The 15,405-nt window shown below is 61.9% G+C and overlaps 3 protein-coding genes across 9 annotated transcripts in view; all 3 read left to right on the top strand.

Annotated features, from left to right (window-relative positions):
• MTA1 (metastasis associated 1) overlaps nt 1-4,568 on the top strand; it is a 53,843-nt gene extending 49,275 nt beyond the window's left edge. The window contains exons 17-21 of the mRNA XM_053594116.1: nt 596-748; nt 873-908; nt 3,475-3,506; nt 3,681-3,832; nt 3,922-4,568. Of these exons, the coding sequence (XP_053450091.1) occupies nt 596-748; nt 873-908; nt 3,475-3,506; nt 3,681-3,832; nt 3,922-4,072 (524 nt within the window). The 3' untranslated portion in view covers nt 4,073-4,568. The remainder of the gene's footprint in view (nt 1-595; nt 749-872; nt 909-3,474; nt 3,507-3,680; nt 3,833-3,921) is intronic.
• Nucleotides 4,569-6,111: 1,543 nt separating this feature from the next.
• On the top strand, nt 6,112-7,916 carry LOC128587764 (collagen alpha-1(X) chain-like). 2 transcript variants are annotated; one of them, XM_053594122.1, is made up of 2 exons: nt 6,112-7,098; nt 7,319-7,916. In XM_053594122.1, the coding sequence occupies exons 1-2, from the start codon at nt 6,878-6,880 to the stop codon at nt 7,854-7,856; spliced, it is 759 nt and encodes a 252-aa protein (XP_053450097.1). In that variant the 5' UTR covers nt 6,112-6,877; the 3' UTR covers nt 7,857-7,916. The 2 variants fall into 2 exon arrangements, with proteins under 2 accessions (XP_053450097.1, XP_053450098.1); XM_053594123.1 differs by having other exon boundaries at nt 7,447-7,886.
• A 228-nt stretch (nt 7,917-8,144) lies between these two features.
• LOC128587766 (cysteine-rich protein 2) lies at nt 8,145-14,269 on the top strand. 6 transcript variants are annotated; one of them, XM_053594124.1, is made up of 9 exons: nt 8,193-8,276; nt 10,370-10,438; nt 12,252-12,346; nt 12,449-12,506; nt 12,822-12,962; nt 13,036-13,104; nt 13,178-13,272; nt 13,522-13,579; nt 13,657-14,269. In XM_053594124.1, exons 1-9 carry the CDS (start codon nt 8,234-8,236, stop codon nt 13,722-13,724), a joined length of 696 nt encoding a protein of 231 aa, XP_053450099.1. In that variant the 5' UTR covers nt 8,193-8,233; the 3' UTR covers nt 13,725-14,269. The 6 variants fall into 6 exon arrangements, with proteins under 6 accessions (XP_053450104.1, XP_053450099.1, XP_053450100.1 ...); XM_053594125.1 differs by lacking the exons at nt 8,193-8,276; nt 10,370-10,438 and adding exons at nt 10,452-11,741; nt 11,789-11,798 and having other exon boundaries at nt 11,830-12,346; XM_053594129.1 differs by lacking the exon at nt 10,370-10,438 and having other exon boundaries at nt 8,145-8,276.
• The last annotated feature ends 1,136 nt before the right edge of the window (nt 14,270-15,405 follow it).

Raw genomic sequence — 15,405 nt, 5'->3', positions numbered from 1 at the left:
ACATTTGGGGCAAGGGGGACCTTCCCCATTTGCTAGGCGTGGGGGGGGGTGAGTCTCCTTGTGGAAAGGACATTCCAGAGCTGTGAGCCAAGCGTGCTATAGAGACCCAATGGCTTGCTTTGCTTCCTGTTTGGGGTCTGGGGCCAAGTCGCGCTTGTCCTTTGGTGGAAAGGGCAGGTGCCAAGGGGGTGTCAGGTGTCAGGCTGGCCACATTGTCAGCTCGTCTGGCCAGCAGCCAGGCCTTTCTGTGGACATGAGGGTGGCTTATGGTCTGCTATGTTCAGGGCCTGTGTCTGGCCAGGGGCAAGGGAGGTGGTCTTCACCAGGCTGTCACCCTGCCCTGGGGAAGCCTGAGGTACAGGCCTGGACACCCCTCCTGTGGTGGGCATGTTTGCCTGAGAGGGCACTGAGCCTGTGGCCTCCCTTAGTGACTGCTCAGTCCCATCAGTTAGGATGGGGCCTCACAGTGAGGGGCCAGGTGGGCTGCTATCATCAGTGGTAGTCCCCTGATGATGGTGGTGTCAGCATCCCACCCTGCCCTCTGGCCACTCCTGCTGGGCAGAGGCAACTTGAGTCACCTGTGCTGCTCCCGTAGAGACCCACCCCCGTCCCCCGAAGCCTGACCCTGTGAGGAGCGTATCCAGCGTGCTCAGCAGCCTGACCCCTGCCAAGGCAGCACCCGTCATCAACAATGGCTCCCCCACCATCCTGGGCAAGCGGAGCTACGAGCAGCACAACGGGGTGGACGGTGAGTCTGGGTCTGCGGCTCCCGCCCTGGCGGGGCTGAGTGGTGTCTCTGCCAGGCGTGGGCTGTGGCCACACTGTTGATGCTGTTTTCTTTCCTCTCTCTCTGTCCCTGTGGGCGCGGCCAGGCAACATGAAGAAGCGCCTCTTGATGCCTAGTAGGGGTAAGGCCTGGGGCGGCCGCTGGCCTGGGCGCTGCGGCCGAGCTCCCCCATCGCGGTGCCTGTGTGTGCTGTGCTGCTCGAGTGTGTCGGCCTGGTGGCATCGGCGCAGGGCACGTCCTCGGGGCAGTCCACCTGAGCCCAGGCCATGGCCCAGTGCCCTGGGCTCCTCCCAGCTTCACTTGTCACTTGGCGAGGAACCCACAAGCCCCGGGAATCTGGCCTTCGGCCCTTCCCGGCCTGGTGCCCGGTCAGTGGACTGTCCTTGCACGTCTGGCCCTGGTGCCACCACCTGCCCGCGCTGTCTGCCATTGCACTGTGACCGCCCGCATGCCGTCTGCCTCGGCTCCCGGGGCCACCCGCGCTATGCCTGCAATCTTTCCATGTGCCCTGCTGGGTGGGGACAGATCGAGGGTCGGGTTGTCTACAGAGGCTATGGTGACTGAGCTTGTGCACGGGCTTGATGCCTTCTGCCTGAGGATTGGCTCAGGCACTCTGCATGGGTTGGGGTAGGGGGTATGGGAGGTGTGGATAGAACCAAGCCTGGGTGTCGTCATTGTGGACAGGGCAGCTGTGCAGGGCCCAGGCAATGTTTAGGCCTGGGCCTAACAAGTACATGGGGTGCTGGTCATTCCTGGATGACCTGGATGGGTATTCCTAGAGCCTAGGCTGTCAGGACTGGAGGGCCGCTTGTTGCCAGGGTGCTGGCCAAGGTGGTGGTGCAAGTCATGGGGACCCAGGAGGTAGTAGCAAGCGGTGGCCATTTAGCTAGGCCTTTGCCCTTTACTGCCTGATGAGGCTACACTGGGCACCCCAGCAAGTGTGTCTCTAGAGCGGCATGATCTTGTGGCAGGTTTTTCCATTCCCACCTGTCTGGACACCAGCCTTCGGTGGGCTCTGTTCTGCCCTGGGACTCATCCTCCTTTTCTTAGGCATCACCTGCAGCTGGCACCCTGCCTGGGCTGGTTTAACAGCTTTGCACCCCCTTGGCAGCTGCCCTGGGAATATAACATCACATCCCACAGGAATGACAGGGAATCCTTGTCAGCTGACATCTTTGAGTTTTCAGTTTTGTTTTGCAAAAAGTTGGTAACAAGCAAGTTAGGTGAAAGTGCATTTATTCTCCACATATTTCCAAAATGTACAACTTTAGTTCCCACTGTGCAGACCCAGAGCAGGGTCCTGCCTGTATGCCCCTCTCATGGGGAAACAGCACAGTGGCAGCACAGGGTGGGGAATGGCCAGTGCTGGAGAGGGGCTGTGAGCTGGCCTGCTGGATGGAGCTGGGTTCCAGGGACAAGGGCACAGGGCCGGGAATCTGTTCAGGCTGGGCAGGCATGAGCTGAGCTCTGGGCCAGGGCTGGCCCCTAGCACCTCTGTAGCTTTACCCCTCACCCAGCTGCCCACTTGTGCAGGCCACTGCTCTGCCTTGCACCCTTAGGACTGCTGACGGGGCTGCCACTTGCTCTAACCCTAAAGTGTGCTTTTTTCCCTCCGCTAACCTGGCACTTTGGTAGGCACTTATTTGGGTAAGTAACCCTTATGCCAGTGGCTATCCCTGGGCCCTGGGCCTGGGGTCTCAGTGGTGCCCTGAGGCTGGCTGTCCTTGCTCGGGTCACTGTAGACTAGGCCCCTGGGCCCTGCTCTCCACTCTGCCTCACTAAGCAAGCTAGGGAAAGTCACCCAGCTGGGGAATACCTGGGAAGAGGGGACTGGACATGCTTCTGATGCTCTAAGAGACAAACTTCAGCTGGGAAGTGCTTTGGAGACAGGCACCCAGCTGAGTGGAGGTGTGGCACCCTGTCCTCTCCAGGGGCTGGGCCTGCTGGGGGCTGAGCCATCCTGACACCGGCTGCCATTCAACCAGTGCTCACACCCTTATCACAGGCAGGCATGGGAGGTGGTGGCAGCCCTGGGTGGGCCTGGCTGGAGCTCCCTGCTGGGTGGGGGTTACTAAGAGCCTGGCCCTGCTCCAGCAGTGCCACTCCAGGTCTTTAACCAGTGTGCTGCTGGACATCCAAGGCCTCTGGTCCCCCTTAGCACGTGTCAGGGCACTGGTGCCTGGGTGATACTGTGGGCTATGAATTGTAGCACTGGCAAGGGCTTATGGCTCCAGACCTCTAGCCTGGGCTAGTGAGGGCAGCTCAGAGCCCTTGGGAAGAAGCCTGGCCTCCTGGGGCATAGTTAGTGCCTGTGAGTGGGGTCTTGCCAGTGCCGTGCCCCACTTCCTGCTGGAAGACAAGACAAAGGAAGACCCCGCCACCTGCGGAAGGGGAGGGAAGGAGATCCCGTTCCTGTACAAAGTAGGCTGCCTCTGTCTCACAGCAGGCAAGCAAGTTGTATAGCCTGTGTGTGTGGAGTGGGTGTCAGATCCGAGACCCTAGGCCTCCTGCCTGCAGCCCCCACTGAAGCCTTCTGTTGGCCGGAGCTGTGGGGTTGCCCAGCACACTGGGGCCAAGAGGTTCTGAGGCCGTGGCCCACAAGTTTCCCTGCCTCTTGGCTCCTCTCTGTGGGTCTGGTGGGTCCAGGCTGCCTCCCTCCCTGTCTTACTTTCCCTTTTCTCTCTCAGGTCTGGCAAACCACGGGCAGACAAGGCACATGGTAAGGGGCAGACAGCAACGGGACATGTGGGCTCACTGTGTGCTACGTGGCTTGGGCCCTGGGAGGCCTGGTGAGACCATGGCAGGCCCTCAGAGGGCTGTCCCTGGCCGTGGCAGTGGGTGGGGGCCGGGTTGATGGGGCAGCTCCCAGGAAGCACACCTCCCCTCTGTGCAGGGACCAAGCCGGAACTTGCTGCTCAACGGAAAGTCGTACCCAACCAAAGTGCGCCTGATCCGGGGAGGCTCCCTGCCCCCTGTCAAGCGGCGCCGGATGAACTGGATCGATGCCCCAGATGACGTGTTCTACATGGCCACCGAGGAGACCAGGTGGGCCTGTGGGGTGGGCGGCAAGCACAGCCCCTAGTGACCTCACTGGACTCCCTGTCCTCGTCCTCATCAGCTGCTCCCACTCACAGGAAGATCCGAAAGCTGCTCTCGTCCTCTGAAACTAAGCGCGCTGCCCGCCGGCCCTATAAGCCCATAGCCCTGCGCCAGAGCCAGGCCCTGCCGCTGCGGCCACCCCCGCCTGCGCCTGTCAACGATGAGCCCATCATCATCGAGGACTAGGGGCTGCCCCTCCCACACCGCCCACCCTCCGCCAGGCGGCCCCCACCCAGACCGCTGTGCCCTTCTCAGTTTGGTAGAGCCCCACCTCCCGCCCTCACTTGCAGAGAAACTGCTCCTTCGCTGGACGCCCAGGAGAGGAAGGAGAAGTGCGGTTTAACTTATTCCGAGAAGCCGAGGAGTCGTTTTTTTAGCTTTGTGTTTACTTTTTGGCTGGAGTGGAGAAGAGGGGCCTCCTGGGGCCTCCTGGGGCCCCTGAGCTGCAGGGCCTCCCACCCAGAGGCCAGGCCCTAAGGTTTTGTTGTGTTCTGTTGAAGGTGCCATTTTAAATTTTATTTTTATTACTTTTTTTGTAGATGAACTTGAGCTCTGTAACTTACACCTGGAATGTTAGGATTGTGCGGCCGCGGCCGGCTGAGCTGCCCGGCGGGGTTGGCCCCTTGTCTTTTCAAGTAATTTTCATATTAAACAAAAACAAAGAAAAAAATCTCATAAAAAGAAAAAAGCCAACTGGCCCTGCCCTGTGTCTTTTTTGCCAACCCTTTCCCTGTCTTAGGTCCTCCAGCAGCCCAGGACCAGGAGCCACAGTCTCCCTGCCCTGGGGCAGTGTGGTGAGCCCGGGTAAGGCTCTCCGGCCTGGTCCCACAGACCTGCACCCACAGGGCCTGGTCCACTGCCCTTCTGCAGGGAAGTGCTGGGACTACCCAAGGCCCCTCCCACCAGGGCAGTTGGTCCAGGCCCGCTGGCCCTGGCAGAGCCCTCCCCCAGCTGTCTGGACATTTCTGTTTGGAGTCTTGGGGCCTACCCAGCAGGTGTGCAGTTTCCACAGTGAGAATTTGCTCAGATTTCAGCAAGTCCCTTCTCAGAAATCCTGCCTCAGCGTGTGTACCCACCCTTGTAGGCCTAGGGACAGGTGTTGGCCCCAGACTGGCCAGCAGTGGCAGAGGTCCTGGGGCTGGCCTGACTTCAGGGACCACTCTCAGCTGTCATCTCAGCTGGCCAAGAATAGGGTCAGCCCAGGGTGCCCAGAGAGGGGTGGGCTCTTTTGTCCCTCCTCCTTGACTCTGCCTTCTACTTCCCCGGCTCCACCCAGGTGCCCTGAAATGTGAAAAGCTCTGCCAAGAATTAAAATAGAAACCACTTCTGCTCCCTCCCAGGAGACAAAGATAAGGAGGTGTCCAGGGCAGTGCACTGTGAGGCCTAGCAGGGTGACATGCCAGAGTGTTGGTGATGGGGCTATGTAGGCACCACCAACCCTCCCAGGTCATGGCCCCTCCCAGTCTGTAGTCTGCCCTCCCAAATGTCCTTGATACCAGAGGACATATCTTTAGGGTCTCAGCTGGGAGCTGGGAGACAAGGTCCCTGACAAAGAATGGGACCTCTACTAGGGTCTGGGTCAGCTTAGGCACCTTGGTGAAGACCCCAGCCCCCTTGCCTGCCTGGAGTGCCTGTCCTGCTCCCAGCACAGGATCTTATCCCCAGTACTAGTGGAGGGCCCTGCTAGGTGAAAGATTGTGGCCTTGGCACCCTCCCACCCTGCCCAAGGCCTATTCTCTTCTCAGAAAAGAAGTGGGCTATGAGGTGTGCCCAGACCCTGGCCAAGAGCTCTGTCCCAAGGGCAGCCAAGCCCTGAGGACATAGGCCCCTCCCCTACATCCCTGCAGACACATTGCTATGGTGCCCCCCAAGGCCAGGCTTCCAGGAGGGTCCTGAGCCTGAGTTTAGAAATGGGGAGTGGGCACAGCTGGGAGAAGCAGTTTCTAACTTCACTCTATCCTTAGGTCCCTCTGTTCTGACCCAAAACAGCCCACCTGCTGTGCCAGCAACCCTTCAGGGGATTGCAGCCCCCCAGGGCCAGGGGCATCTCAATTCAGCAGGCCAGTCATGCCCTGAGAGGACTGCCTGGAGGTCTGTCCTGAGTCCACACAACCAGGGTCCTCACTGCCAATAGCCTCCAGTCCACCAGCCAGCCTCAGCCTCCCCATGGCAAAGCTGAGAGGGGGGTCCTGCCCACCAACATCATGGGGACACAGCATGCCACTGTACAGCCCCCCAGAGAAGGCTGCACGCCTGGCCATCTGGCCCCTGCATGCTTACTCACACTTGCCACCCCATAGCCATATGTCCTGTGCTGCCCTGGCAGTGCCCCAGTTTGTAATTCTCTCTGGTCTCAGAGGTGGAAGCCAAGGCCATTGCTTTGTGTCCATTGATCCGTGGCTCTTCCTGCCAGGCCCAGAATATCCCCCATCTCATCAGGGAACCTCTGGCCACAGCCCAGGGACTACAGCTGTGGTTGGTGGACAGTGCAGCAGCTGGACTCCTGTACCCCAGCCCTCCCTGTTTCCAGGGCATCTGGCCAGTGCCAATGCCATTCTTTTGCAAGCGTGTGAGGGGCTTTCGCTCAGGGGCCCTTGTAGTTGGCAGAATCTGGACCAGCAGCTTTCTTGGCCCCCTGCCTCTAGAAAATACCCACATTCTCCAGAGCAGTACCAGAGTGCAGTTATCAGTCCTGCCAACATCAGAAGGGGCCTGGTGTCAGGGAGGGAGACACCCCAGCCTGGGGATCTCAATCCGGGCAGAACAGAGTGGAGAGCTGAAGAGGGCTTGGTAATGCATTGAGTAGAGACAATGAGATGGTGAGTCTGGCCTGCAGGGACCCTCAGAGCTGCCCTGCCCAGGAAGGGGGCTGGCTGATGCCAACTTACCCGTCTCCGGCCTTAGCTGGCACAAGTCCAGAGGTGGAGTGGGGAGCTGGTCAGGCTGGTCAGTTGGGCTTGGAGGGGCACATGTGTCTAGGCTGTTGTCTCTATGGCAATGGCAGTGGCTACAGGGTGTGTCTGCAAAGAGGAGGGCCACCCTGGGGGGCCAGAGCAAGGCAAGACTGCTGTGAACATGCAGCTTCCAGGGGCGGAAGGACACTGGCCATCCATGACCACACCTGGTATACCAGGCAGTGAAAACCATCCAGACATCAGTGTCCAGCTCAGCCTCCAAAACACTTTGAGGCCAGGGTGGCCACCTGGCTGGAGGTAGGTCTGCCTCCCAGGCACAACAAAGCTCCAGGGAGGAAGCAGGAGTCCCAAGGTCCACTGCCCTGGGCAGGGACAGGTTCTGATGCACTTCAGGGTGGGGCCAGGGAGAGGTGGGGGTGGTCAGGCTGCCCCTAGGTAGGAGGACGGCCCTGGAAGAGTGCCTGCTGGGCGCAGGTTGGGTGAGGTAATCTGCTGGGCTGGGTCCCTGTCTCTCCAGCCCTACAGGAGGCGGCCCTGGGCTTGAAGTTAATGGGTCTGCAGGAGGGGTCCTGGCACGGGGCATGCAGGTTGGCGCTCCAGGTGGCCCCCTCCTTCTGCCACTCCTCCTCCCTATGGCTTCCCTAGCGCTCCCTGGGCGGAATCCGTGGGGACGACGCCTTTTAGCACGGTCCTCTGGGTGCCGGCTCCGGCCGCAGACGCCCACGCTGTTCGGCGTGGCGGGCGCCACTCCCTCGGAGCCCTGCCCTCTGCCCGTCGAGCCTTCAGCACCACAGACAGTGTTTGGGCAGAGGACGGGAGGGCGGAGCGGGGGACGGATACCTGCACAAAGACCCGTCCAGCGCGGCGCCCGGAATCCGACTCCGCTCCCGCGGCACGGCCGTTGCTATGGAAACCAAGCAACAAAGGTTAGCGGGGCCAGCACCATGAGGCGGGGTGGGGGTAGGGTTCTCTCGGAGCCCGCGCCCCTTCCCGCCGCACAGCGCACCCGGGATGCAGAGGGCGGGGAGTGGTGGAACCCAGGCCCCGCCTACTAGGGCTCCCAAACCCGCGGGGCACAGGCGACTGGGAGACAGCCCCAGCTAGACAGCCCCGACGTTGCTATGGAAACAGCCTGGACACGGGCGGCGCCGCCGTCGCCGGGGCGGGCCCCAGTAGACGCCGTCTCGGGTGCGGGGGTCTAGGGGGCGGCCAGGCCAGGTCCCACCGCCCCTCAGCCCCCGCCCGGAGCAGGTGCGCCCCCGCCCCGGCGGCGCCCCGGTCGGCCGGCTGCCCGGGGGGGCGGGCTCCAGAGACTCCGCCCCGGCCTCGGAACCAATGGGCGCTCAAGTACCCAGGAGGGCGGGGCCGGGCGCGGGCGGCGGCTGAAAGAAGAGCGCGGGCGGAGGGCGCTGGCCGACCGGACGTAGCGACCATGGCCTCCAAATGTCCCAAGTGCGACAAGACCGTGTACTTCGGTGAGTACCTGGGGCAGGCCTGCCCCAGCCCCGGCGCGCCCCGCCGCCCTTTGCGGCCAGCCCTCTGCCCCAGAGACCCGCGCCCCCGGGTCGGGTACGCTCGGGATGCGCCAGCCGGGCCCCAGCCCAGGTCCTAGCCCGGGCCTCGGGATGCTTGGCCAGGAGACAGGTTCTTCGAGCTGCCCACGCGGGTGCAGCCAGAGGGTGGGGCTGCGACGGGGCGGGGGCCGCTACGCCCGAAATCCCAAGAGGCCAGTGGGGAGCGGTGGGGACGCGGGTCCGGCCGGACCGGGTACGTGGTGCCCCAGAGATGAGGCCTAAGTTGCCAGAGGGCTCCGGGCTCCGAGAACTCATCGCGGTCCTCCGGACGGCGCCAAGCAGGGTGGAGTCGGGCGGAGCCCACACACTCTGGACTTCTTACGAGGGCTTCGGAGTCAGGCCTTCCTCCTGGACCCCACGCCCGTCATTCCTCGAGCACGTGGCGGTACCCAAACAGTGACCCCCGACCCCCTCACCTCTGCTAAGCCGGGCGGGGCCAGGACTGGACTCTATTGGGATTAAGCCCAAAGCGGGGGCGACCTTGGCCTCCACCTCTGCGTGTCCCAACATGCACTCCCTTCTTTGGCGCCAGTTCCCCCCAGGAGTTTCACACGGGTGGAGCATGGGGGTGACATGCGGGTCTTCACAAGCTTGAGAGGGCATTAGCACCCAAGCAGCCCAGGTGGCTAGGACCTCTGTCTCTTCAAGGTCAGAAGAGCCCTTACAGGAGGCAGGGGAGGGCTGTCCCTGGCAGGGAGCCCAGTGGGCAGCCCCTTCAAGCACTCACTTCTGGTTCTCTGCTGGCTCACTCTCTGTTCCTGGGTTGCTTCCTTCCTACCGTGCTTCTCCTGGCTGATCCTCTGCCCAACTCTGCCAGAGTGGCAGAGTCCCTGCCCAGGAAGCCATCAACTTCTGCACAGGGGGCTAGTCTTAGAGCTAGAAGCAGAGGTGGGCTAAGGGCTAGGTCTACAGGGCCCTTCCCTGGTCATCCCAGGAGCAATGGTCAGGGTCTGGAAAGTGGCCCTGCACTGTGGTGAAGGAAGCCACTATGCTTCCCCAGCTCACAGGCTGGAGAAGGAGAGGGAGGAGGAGGAAGAGGAGGAGGAAGAGACCATCAGTTGTTTGTTGTTCCCAGAGGGGAGGAACCGGATTTGGCCTGGAGAGCTTCTGGTGTGGCCTGGAGCCAAGGGGCTTCCGGTCACCTCCCCAGGAGCCCACCCACCCTCAGTTCCTGTCCCAGAAAGGGCTCCTCTCCACAGGGCTCAGGGTGGGGTCAGTCCTCAGGGCCTGCCTGCAGTCCAGCTGCCCATGACTTGGCTCAGGCCAGGCCAGCTCAGGGCTCTCTGAGTTCTTGGCCAACAGTCCTGTGGACAGCCCAGAAAAGTACTCTGCCTGCTGGGCAGCCACTGGCTCTCAGCAGAAAACAAAGGCGCCTCAGACCCAGATGTCTTCATCCTGCCTGGAAGGCATTGGTGGGGTGAGAGTCCAGAGTCCTGCCCACCCCCACAGCACCCCAGCTGCCCTGCAGCCCATAGCTGAGTAGAGCCGGGGCCAGGACATCCAGAGTGATGTCAGTATGCTGTGTCTCTGTGTCTCCCAGACACATGCAGCCTGAGTAGGGATGGAGCTCTCTTCTAAGCCATTAGACCCAGTTGATTCTGTGTTTTCAACTGGAGCCTGTGATGTGTGGCCAACAGCTCAGTTGGGGGGTCTGAGGGTCTGTTCCCTGCCCCCACATGGCCCACATCCCAGACCTGGCCGGAGCAGGGTGGTCTGACAGCCCTATGCAGCAGCTGCCTTGGCTGCCAATGGCTGCGCCCGGCCTGCCTGTGCTCAGCCAGCACCCTCCAGCCTGAATCCCTTAGTGGAGCAGTTCTAGCCAGAGGGCTCTGGGCACCTGTGGCCCCATGCGGGTAGGGGGTGGTGGAGCAGGTTCTGCCAGGGCCGAGGGGAGACGGCACTCAGGCCCTTCACTGGGCCACTGGGAGTGGCACCCATGGGCCCCCAGGGCAGGCTTCACACTGCACGGGACCCTGCCTTCTTGCATTTGCCAGACAAGGAGGCCTGGGGACTCTCCAAGAAGAGGGGCCAGGAGAGCCGCTGGTCCAGATTCCATCAGCAAGGCGTGTATCTGAGGCCAGCCTGCATACCTTCCCTCCTCCTAGCGCCTCTAGCCTGGCCCCTGCTCTCAGAATTCCAGCCCTGCTCAGGCTTTCCTTCCTGCCCTCTTCCCCTCCACCCTTTCCTGTCTTGTTCCCCTGGGGAGGCCCCAGCTTCTGTCTGTTGGGGGGTGGCCTAGCAGCCCCAACTAGGGGTGGGGGAGAGGCACCTGACTCTCAGCAGCTGGTCTCTCAGCAGTGGAGATAGTAGGATAGGGGGAAATGTCAGGGCTGAAGATGAGGAAGCCGCATTCAGATAGATGAGAGTCCCCTGGGAGGTCTCCAGAGGGGCAGGGATGCCGTGGGCTCAGGGCTGCTCCCTCAAAAGGGCTGTGCCAGTTCCATTAGTGAACCCTCTGTGAGGGAGGATAGGATGTCTGAGGCAGGGCAGGTGTGTGAAGGAAGCATGCGGAGGAGGCAGGTGTGTGATCATGAGGCAGGTGTGTGTGAGACAGGTTGGAGGAAGGTAGGTGTGTGTAAAGAAGATGTGGGGGAAAGCCAGGTGTGTGTGAGTGTGATGCAGGTGTGGAGGGGAGACAGGTGTGTGTGAGGCAGGTGTGTGGGGAGACAGGTGTGTGTGAGTGTGATGCAGGTGTGGAGGGAGGACAGGTGTGTGTGAGGCAGGTGTGTAGGGGAGACAGGTGTGTGTGAGGCAGGTGTGTAGGGGAGCCAGGGGTGTGTGAGGCAGGTGTGTAGGGGAGACAGGTGTGTGTGAGGCAGGTGTGTAGGGGAGACAGGTGAGTAGGGGAGACAGGGACGTGTGAGGCAGGTGTGTAGGGGAGCCAGGGGTGTGTGAGGCAGGTGTGTAGGGGAGACAGGTGCATGTGAGGCAGGTGTGTAGGGGAGACAGGTGTGTGTGAGGAGGTATGTAGGGGAGACAGGTGTGTAGGGGAGACAGGTGTGTGTGAGGCAGGTGTGTAGGGGAGACAGGTGCATGTGAGGCAGGTGTGTAGGGGAGACAGCTGTGTAGGGGAGCCAGGGGTGTGTGAGGCAGGTGTGTAGGGGAGACAGGTGTGTGTGAGGAGGTATGTAGGGGAGACAGGTGTGTAGGGGAGACAGGTGTGTGTGAGGCAGGTGTGTAGGGGAGACAGCTGTGTAGGGGAGCCAGGGGTGTGTGAGGAGGTGTGTAGGGGAGACAGGTGTGTGTGAGTGTGATGCAGGTGTGTAGGGGAGCCAGGTGTGTGTGAGGAGGTATGTAGGGGAGACAGGTGTGTAGGGGAGTCAGGGGAGTGTGAGGAGGTGTGTAGGGGAGACAGGTGTGTGTGAGGTAGGTGTGTGTGAGGCAGGTGTGTAGGGGAGACAGGTGTGTGTGAGTGTGATGCAGGTGTGTAGGGGAGCCAGGGGTGTGTGAGGAGGTGTGTAGGGGAGACAGGTGTGTGTGAGGCAGGTGTGAATGAGGCAGGTGTGGGAGGGGTGGATGGATGTAAACACAGGCACAGTCCCAGCAGGAGTTGTGGGTTTAACAGGTGCTTGAGACAGACCCACTGGTAGAACCACCACGGGGGTGGGGGGTGACCCAGAGTCAGAGGGAGAGCAGGAGCTGAGGCTGGGCGCGGGGCCCAGTGAAGGCCTTCGACCTGAGGCTAATAGAATTTATCTAAGGGGTGCAGCTAGGTGGAAGGCACTGCTGAGCCTGGAGCACCTAGGAAGTGGAAAACAGGAGGTGACTTGGAGCTTGTGGGGGGCGGTGGCTGCCAAGCAGGGTGAATGAGAGCAGCGGGGCAGGCAGCGGCCTGCGGTGCGTGGGGTCCCGCGCTAACATCCCCTCCCGCCGCAGCCGAGAAGGTGAGCTCTCTGGGTAAGGACTGGCACAAGTTCTGCCTCAAGTGTGAGCGCTGCAACAAGACGCTGACGCCCGGGGGCCACGCTGAGGTGAGTCCCCTGCTTCTGTGCGGGTGAGGGAGGGCACGGGCGGGCGGGCTGGAGGCTCCGGGCCATATTCCAGGGTGTCCCTCACTCCGCCCTTCTGCCTAGCACGATGGGAAGCCGTTTTGCCACAAGCCCTGCTACGCCACGCTGTTCGGACCCAAAGGTGAGCAGAGGCCCTGCGCCGAAGGGGCGGCCCGCCTGGCTCCTCAGGCCAGCACTGGGGTGCACCTGGGGTTCTGGGCGGGTGGGGAGGCTCCCCTGGGAGGCGTGGAGCCTCTTTTTCCCTAGGCCCACGCTGGGTCCTTCCCGGGCAGCCCTCCCACCCTCTGAAGCCCCATGGCCCCCATGCTTCCCTCAGGAATGGCCCAGGGAACTTCCTGGAGGGTGGCGGGAGGTTAGCTGGGGAGCCTTTTCAGGTGTGAGGGCTGGGAGTGGGCAAGGCCACCGGCCACCCACCCGACGTGCTTCCCATCTCCAGGAGTGAATATCGGGGGCGCTGGCTCCTATATCTATGAGAAGCCCCCGGCGGAGGGGCCACAGGTGACCGGCCCCATCGAGGTCCCGGTTGCCCGAGCAGAGGAGCGTAAGGCGAGTGGCCCCCCCAAGGGGCCCAGCAAAGGTGAGCCGGGCTCTGAGGCTGGGACGAGGAGTCAGCAGCCTCTGGCTGGCAGTGACCCATTCCCATCCCCCAGCCTCTAGCGTCACCACTTTCACCGGGGAGCCCAACATGTGCCCTCGCTGCAACAAGAGAGTCTACTTTGGTGAGTGATTGTCCAGCCCAGGCCCCGGGAGCCTCTCCTGGGGGCCTGGCGTCACCATTCTCCCTTTTCCCAGCCGAGAAGGTGACATCTCTGGGTAAGGACTGGCACCGGCCTTGCCTGCGCTGTGAGCGCTGTGGGAAGACGCTGACCCCAGGCGGGCATGCGGAGGTGAGGGGTGCGGAAAGGGGCGGGAGCTGGGAAGGCCAGAGGGGCGACAGCAGGGCCCAGAAAGGGAGGACAGGGATGCAGCGGGGGTGGGCAGGGGGTTGCTGGGGCGCTGTGTGCGCCGCGGCAGGTGCTGCCCCCTGGCGGCTAGCGCAGAGGCCGCACTCAGGCACCCCTCAGAGGACAGAGACCTGGACGCCCTGGGAGTCCGCGGCCCCCTCCCCCCTCAGTTCCCTGTCTGTCCCCACCCAGCACGATGGCCAGCCGTACTGCCACAAGCCCTGCTATGGAATACTCTTCGGACCCAAGGGTGAGTACCGCGGGTGGGGTGCCCTTCCCATGCAGGGCTCTGGCTGTTCCCCAGACATGGCCTGCCTCTCTTTGCAGGTGTGAACACCGGGGCGGTGGGCAGCTACATCTACGACAGGGATCCCGAAGGCAAAGTCCAGCCCTAGGCTGTAGCTCCCTCCGTGGCCAGAAGGCCTTCTTCCTCTTGCCAGACCCTGCCCTGTGCCTGGTGGCTGCCTCAGCGTCCTGCCTACAAGCCCTGCCAGAGTCAGAGGAGGGGCAGTGGCAAGGGCCGATGTCCACCCATGTGTCTGGGGGTGCCTGCCGCCCTCTGTCTTCCTCTGAAGGTCCCCATCACCCCCTTTTGTGTCTGTGTGCTCCATGTACACGTGTGTTCTTGTGTGCCTCTGAACCCCAGGGGCACTCTATGTGTCTCCCTTCCAGCATTTCTGTGTGTCCCTGTGTGCCCTGTGGGTCTCTGAGGTGGCTGTCCTGCTCCCCCTCTCCTGCTGCCCCTGGCCCTCCTGCCAGTGTTATTTATGCCCCCTTGCCGGTGATGGCCACGCCCCTCACGTTGTCTCCCAGGTGGAGTGTGTCCCTGCTCAGGGCCTTCCGCCTGGCTCCCACACTGCCTTGCAAGCTCCCCCTGCCACCACACGTGGTTCACTTCCCCACTGAGATTTTGCTATCAGTAAAAGGTTTGAGGATCATAGGACAAGCACTGTGTCTCTGACTGTGGATGGATGCGACTCCAGGACAATGTCCCTGTGTTCAGGCCTGGCTTCTGGTGGGATGGGTCCTGCTCCCAAAGGTGATGGTAGGGCAGTAGGGTCCAGCATGGTTCTTGCGAAGCGTGGAGGAACTTGGTCCCTGGATTGGGCAGTGGTGCCCACATACAGATGGGGTCTGGGTGGAGGTGAGAGGTGGGGCTGTTTGAGAACAGGAGCCCTGAGTTAATCTGGGGTCTCCCTGGGGGAGGGTGGTATGTGCGGGGCTGAACCTTGTTCCCTGGAAGTGCCAACCGCAGGTTGGCAGTTGTGGAGCCAAGAGCTACCTGGGTCCATCGGGAACCAAGAGGAGTGGGAGGGGTCAGCTTTGAGAGCAAACAGAGGAATACCCAGTGGAGGGCCTGGGGACAGGGCACTGGAGATGAGCTCCTATGCAGAGGATGGGGAGCTGATCAAGGGACTGCGGTGGGTTGTCAGCTGAGGCCTGGGCTGGGAAGTGCAGAAACTCATGGAGTGCTCAGGGCAGGTCCTGGATGGGCTCAGAGTAGCTGCTTCCAGCTTCTCTCCACAGGGAGATGGACAGGCCTCAGCATGGGTGTGCCCCCCCCACAACCCGCCCTAGTCTAGACCCCCTGGGGCAGAATGAAGATGAAGGTATGGGGGCTGGAGTCTTTTCCTGCCCAGGCCTTGGCTATGAAAACCTTGTGACTGTGTTTTCAGTGATGACACAGTCACCCTGGTCCCTCAAGTAGTCCAGACTTCCCTCCTTTCAACCAGATCCCTCCCTTGGCTGTGGCAAGAGCCCCCTCATCCAGTCCCTTTCCTATCGACCTCTCCTGGGGTGCCCACTAGAGGGCGCGCCAGCCCCTCTACTCCGGCATACTGCGGCAGAAATCTGTGGCCCTGGCTTGGCGCCCGTAGCTCAGTGGTTAGGGCGCCAGCCACATACACCGGGGCTGGCGGGTTGGAGCCTGGCCCGGGCCTGGTAAATAACAATGACAACTGCAACCAAAAAATAGCTGGGCGTTGGGGCGGGCGCCTGTAGTCCCAGCTACTTGGGAGTCTGAGGCAAGAGAATCGCTCAAACCCAAGAGTTTGAGATTGCTGTGAGCTGTGATGC

Source organism: Nycticebus coucang, chromosome 6, assembly GCF_027406575.1.
Source record: "Nycticebus coucang isolate mNycCou1 chromosome 6, mNycCou1.pri, whole genome shotgun sequence".
In the NCBI taxonomy this organism is placed as follows: Eukaryota; Metazoa; Chordata; class Mammalia; order Primates; family Lorisidae; genus Nycticebus; species Nycticebus coucang.
Note: the sequence above shows the minus strand (reverse complement) of the source record. Positions and strands in the feature narration are given on the sequence as shown.